The sequence below is a fragment of the Gossypium raimondii genome, chromosome 5 (assembly GCF_025698545.1).
Source record: "Gossypium raimondii isolate GPD5lz chromosome 5, ASM2569854v1, whole genome shotgun sequence".
Lineage (NCBI taxonomy): Eukaryota > Viridiplantae > Streptophyta > Magnoliopsida > Malvales > Malvaceae > Gossypium > Gossypium raimondii.
In genome coordinates this window covers 10,463,255-10,469,099 of record NC_068569.1, presented here as the reverse complement: position 1 = coordinate 10,469,099, position 5,845 = coordinate 10,463,255, and the positions used below count along the sequence as shown (strand labels likewise).

Here is a 5,845-nt window from a genome sequence, read left to right as displayed (position 1 = left end):
TAAACAATTAAAATATATAAATATTGTAATTTCAAAAAAGCATTCACTAAAATTTACATTAAAAAATTAATTTTATTTTTGGTACTCGAGTTTGACACTTTTTTCTAATGTGGTACTTGTATTATATTTTGGTCCAATTTGGTACCTGCGTTTGACAAAAAAGTTATATTTTTTGGTACCCAAAGTTAACAATGTTAAATTTGTAGTGTTTAATTCGGGGTTTAAGGTTGATTTGATGAAAGTTAATTGTTAATGTTATTAGGTTTGAATTTTTCATGACTATGTTAATAGAACAAATTTAGTGTTAATTATGAATTTGTTTAATTTAACGTTTAATTTGTTAAATACAATCCGATAGAAATGACCATTTAATTCGGTCTTAGGGTTAATTTGATTAAAATTAATCCTAAATCCTAAAACCGTATCTTCAAAAACTAACATGTATAACTTTTGTCAAATATAGGCATTACATTAAACAAAAAAACATAAATACTGTATTAAAAGAAAAATGTGAAATTCAAACACCAAATTATATTAAAAAAAATGCGAAAAGTTGTAGTTAGCTTTAAGGCTTTTGTTACCTTCAAAATTCTTCTCATTTAAGATTTTGTGAACTAACTACATACTTTTTGACATTTGGGTCAAGGAAATGACCAATCATAAACTTTCAAATAGAATGTTCTCAATCTACTACAAGAAAATTACAGTTGTTGTCATTTATATTTTAAGGTGTACATGCTTGCCTTGTTTCAAAAGCACATTTAAAGTGTTGTCTTAAAATTAATCGTGACCTAAAAATAGTTCATAAAAAACAAAACAAGTGTGGATGATGGTAGTATGTTCATTTTAATATGTTATATCCTAAAGATTGAATACATTCTATAGTTTTATTTAACTCATAACATTTGTTTTGGTAAAAGAGATGGACATAAAAGTGGATTATATTTACTTAGAAAATAAATAAAAACGTGGCTAATTTAATTTGGAAAACAGTTTCAGATTCATAAACATTATCTTACAATATTTCAAAACCAAAATGAACTGCCTTTAAAGAAAAATACAATTTTAATATTTATGTATATTTTAAAGTTAAATGTGGCTCTCAATTTACAAAAAAAAAAATTGTTTTTTAAGTCAGAATTTTTCTTAAAATGATTTTAAAAGTAATTGTCTTTTCTGATAAACTAATATATTGACACCTAGTCGTGAATGAGCAATACTTGTTTTTTTAAAGAATAATTTGTTTTGTTAGGATAAAAGAGTAACTTTTGAAGAAATGAACGTAGTCGCTACAAATAATTCACAATAATTGTTCTTTATATATAACTTTATTAATTTGATATTTTTATTTTAAAAATTGGTTTCTTTAAAACTTATATATCTTTATTAACTTTTTTGCTAAAAGAGAAACCAAGTCACTAAAGAACTTGAGCAAACCTTGTCTACTCCTAAAGCATCCATAAAAAAACTTGATAGAAAAGGGAGGGTAGTCGGTAAAAAATCAATGTAGGCGAGAACGGAGTAGATGGCGGGGAAAGGAGTTGGAGAGGGAAAAAGAAAATGCAAGAGAGGAAAGTGAAGGAGAGGATGAGAAGAGAATGGGAAACTTTGCTAATGATAACCAAATGGAGCAACAAAAGGAAGAAATAAAGAAGAAAAGGGAGGAGGAGGAGGTAAAAGGGGGAGAAAGACTAATGATTGGCAGCCGCAGCCGGTTGAGTAGAATGAAGGAGACTGATGAATGATTTATAAGAGGTTTAACCAAAATTATAGCATGGTATTTGTTTTTTTTCTCAAAGTGATTGAAATTCGGGCTGAAAGTCTTGGTCTCAAATTGTTATACAACTACATCTAATATTGATATATTTGAAGCATGATCTTTAGATTTTTTATTTTTTATAATTGCATTAAAATATTATATATTTATATTAAAATTTATTTGTGATATGTCTTCTTTTTCAAGTTAATCATAATATATCTTGTATGTATTTATAAATCTGAGTGGTACATGAATTTTTTATTGTGTTACTTATATTTATTTTTTAAAATATAAAATTTGAAAAAAAAATACCTATATTATTGAAGTAATAAAATGTAGAATTGCCCATTTTTCTTATAAATTACCTAAAAATATCAAACGCATCTATCTTTTTTTTTTTTTTGAAGTTGAATAAGAGTGAAAGCCCAATCTAACGTGGGTTGGGTTATGTTGGATCCTCTCTTCGCACCACAACCATACATCACCATCTTCGTATGTTGGGTTTGGGCTTATGGCAGCGCCCTTTAACATGAATCTGAAATATAGTTACTTCATGCTGTCGTCTAAGAATGGCAACATTTGAAAATCTCAATTTTTATTCTTATAGCAGCGATTGATGGAAGAGGGAGTAAAAGGTGTTAAGGATAGAGTTTCAATTTATTGAAATTATCAACTCAACTACACTTTTTTAATGGATACCAAAATACAAAATATGCACCGACTGATAGAGCAAAGCTTTCTGACGAAGCTCAATCTAAAACATAGCTTTACAAGCAAAATCAAAGCTAATTCAGTAAGGTGAAGTTTGGGAATACAACTACTCACTTCTGCATTGGGCTCTGTCTCTACTTGGGGCGATTTGCACTCTCCATTGGTCCAATTTGTCTTGCCAGCTGATCATAATAGAAAAGAAATTAGCACTAGCAGGACCTAAAATTACATAATTTGGGAAAAAAAAAAAAGGGCACCTGAAAGTAAGTTTCAAGCTTCTTTCTCAATGTTGCATATTCTTTCTTCAGTTGCTGGAAAGTCCTCATGCATCTGCAAGTTAAACCAAAGTGGTAGGCTATATTATTGGGATTCTTTTTCATTTTTGCATCAAACATTTATGTCTTAACATATTTTTAGATATGGATATGTGATCCTTCCAAATTCGGGTATAATACAGGAAGAGGAAGCTTTCAAGAGAAGATGGAATTACCCTTCTGCATTTCCAGACTTGCAATATTCCCTAAACAATGTGCTCTCAGCTTTCACCTTTTTGGCTCCAATGCTGCAACCCATCCCAAAGAATTTTTAAAAATCAATAATTGGTTGTGTTAAAGCCAGCATAGAATATACTTGCTTTTAATTTATACCTATATATCAAGTCTTATTATACAAGATTGTAACTCTTTTCACATTATTTCAGCGGTTTTATTTTTATTTTAAATGAAAGAAAAAAAAAAAGAGATTTGCTTAACATGCTACCTTGAACTGCTTCCTTTGAACTGATGCATTAACCCATCCAACTTACTAAAATCTAAAGGCCTCCGCTCCCTGGAGAGCACCAAAATGAAAACATATATATATAATATGATGATCATCAAACTGTTGCGGTGGTTGAGTAGCATGAAAATAGAACTTACAGGGCGCGGTCTAAGTTGAGGATTAATCTGGCAGAATCGCGGTAGTACAAGGTGACAACTTCTTCGACAAAATTAGGGTTGGCATCATCTAGGAGTTGCTCCAACTCCATGAATTGTTCATCCAGATATCCCTATATATGTATAAACATCAAAACACTGCTTAAGTTGGTTTTCTCTTATGCCCACATAAATAAGTGAGCAATGAACACATATGTTGAAGATTAAAACCATACAAATTAATGTTGAGGAAAACAAACCTGATCAAACAGGGATTTCCTCATGCTTGCAAGCTGCCTACGCATGGGGTTTCTCTCCATTCACAAATAACTAAAGAAAATGAATAACGAAAAGAAAGGGGAGAATGAAAGAAATTGATGGTTTGAGTGATAGTTGCAGTGGAAATGGGGAAGGAAGAAGGGGGGTTTATATAGTAGAGAAATCCATTGTCAATAATTTTAAATAATCATAAAAGATTAGTTGCTGCTGGAACATACCTACAAATCCCAAGTTTTATAATATATACATTTAAAGTTTAGTATTTATGCACGTGAATTTGAGAATTTACTTAAATTTGAAAAGTGTAAGTTAATTTATATTTTTTAAGTCCCGTTAAAATAAGTTAACATGACATTAACAATCAATAACATGATGACTCGTAATAGTTCCACATTTTGACACATGATAAAATAAAAATTTAAAATATATAAAAGTTATATTTTTATACACAGCGTCAAATAATATTTCTAATATTTTATAAAATTTTAAATTTTAAAGTAATAATATAAAAATTAAAAATGTTGGTCTAGAATGAATATAAATAAATAATATATTTTATTTTTATCACATATCAGTAATTGTCAATGTCATATAAATTTATTTTAATAATAGGTATTGGAATTTTAACAAAAAATTTTCCAGTGTTGGGTTGCATCACTCATAACTGGGGACTTCATTCTGATTCGGTTTCCAAAAGAACAAAATATCAGATTTGCTTGTCGTTTTTTTCCTCTTAAAAATATCTAACACATGACCCATTATTTAATAATTGTATAATATAATTTTATTTTTATATTGATTTATGTCTTTATCATTTTTGAGAGGATTAAATCAAAATTTAAGAAATAAATTATAAACTTAAAATTTATATGAATAATAATCACAATTGTATTAGAAAATTCATTTTTTTTCTTATAATTGAATCTTAAAAAACATTACATTTTAATTATCAGCAGTTAATTACTTTCAATTTAATAAATATTTGATTTATGAATAACACTTATTACATAAGAATTTGATTTTCATAATAAGAAACGCCTAAGAAAGCCCCAAAGGCCGAAATTGCCAAATGAAATGGTTTAGAATATGCCATTTCGGCTTCTCTTTATGTTTTGGTTTGGCCGCAATTGGCAACTAAAACAGGTTTTTTTAGTGGGCATCAATGAGACAGAATTTATACCGAAGATGTCTATAGGTCTTTTTCGACGACGGATGTTCATTTTCAATGAGGTGTATTTTTTTTTATCTCACGTTATCGTTACAATTATTTTTACACCAACCACAAGTAAACGCATTGTCCAACCGGGAGGCTCTAAATTAAATTAAGCCATTAAATATCCAAAATGTTAAGCTTTTCTTTTTCTCAATTAAAGAGGGTATATAAGATTAAAATTTTAGACAAAAAAAAAGACATGCTTTTAAAATCATTCAATGAAAGATTAGTCTTTAACAATATTATAAAGCATTATTATTCTATACTACCTTTAATCTATCCAATTAAATCTTACTCAAACTTTATCATTTTGGTATGATCTAATAATTTCACTATTATAAAACTATTTTCCTTAAAAGAAAATCGAAAAGGAGTGCGTAATTCTACTTGTAGAAATTGTGGAGGGAGCAAATATATGTAATTACTTAAACAATAAATAGGGAGGTATTAAATTGAAAAAACAAAATTTAGATGGATGTCAAAAGAATAATGTTACCAAAGACGATAAGAAAGCATACAATTTATTGAATCATGATTTTAATTATGGATGAATAGACTATGTGATGATAAAATTTGGAAAGAGAGAGAGAGAGAGAGAGAGCCAGTGATGATGGCAACACTCCCCTTCAATCCCTTCGCTTTTGTACTACAATTGTATTTTGAGGTCATTTTAAGTTGCTTACGAAATTCTTTTAGTTTGTATCCATTGATTTTTTTGATAAATAAAATGGGGACTTGATTTTTTAATCAAATGTGTTTTATCTTAATTTCATCGTTAAGTATTTTCTCATGAGTATAGTGATAGTGCATCTTTACATTCTACATTCGTGCATCAATGCATCAAAAGCTAGATTCTTTGCTAGTTGTATTACCAATTGGTTGTTGCAATACAACTTAACTGCATAGTAACATGCTGCTTTAGACATTTCAAGAGTTGTATTAACCATATGTACATCTCGTGCTTCCGTT

At 28.8% G+C, this 5,845-nt stretch overlaps 1 protein-coding gene across 1 annotated transcript; it reads right to left on the bottom strand.

The window, feature by feature from the left end:
- Positions 1-2,393: 2,393 nt before the first annotated feature.
- On the bottom strand, positions 2,394-3,812 carry LOC105767560 (histidine-containing phosphotransfer protein 4). The gene is made up of 6 exons (XM_012587127.2): positions 3,645-3,812; positions 3,388-3,518; positions 3,230-3,298; positions 2,961-3,032; positions 2,728-2,800; positions 2,394-2,652 (listed from the first exon to the last, which is right to left on the bottom strand). The coding sequence occupies exons 1-6, from the start codon at positions 3,702-3,704 to the stop codon at positions 2,605-2,607; spliced, it is 453 nt and encodes a 150-aa protein (XP_012442581.1). The 5' UTR covers positions 3,705-3,812; the 3' UTR covers positions 2,394-2,604.
- Between the last annotated feature and the right edge of the window lie 2,033 nt (positions 3,813-5,845).

Coding starts and splice junctions, on each gene's coding strand:
- LOC105767560 (XM_012587127.2), bottom strand. CDS start 3,704: ATGGAGAGAAACCCCATGCGTAGGCAGCTTGCAAGCATGAGGAAATCC. Junction 3,519..3,644: donor GGAAATCCCTGTTTGATCAG/GTTTGTTTTCCT, acceptor ATACATATATAG/GGATATCTGGATGAACAATT. Junction 2,653..2,727: donor AGCTTGAAACTTACTTTCAG/GTGCCCTTTTTT, acceptor TATTATGATCAG/CTGGCAAGACAAATTGGACC.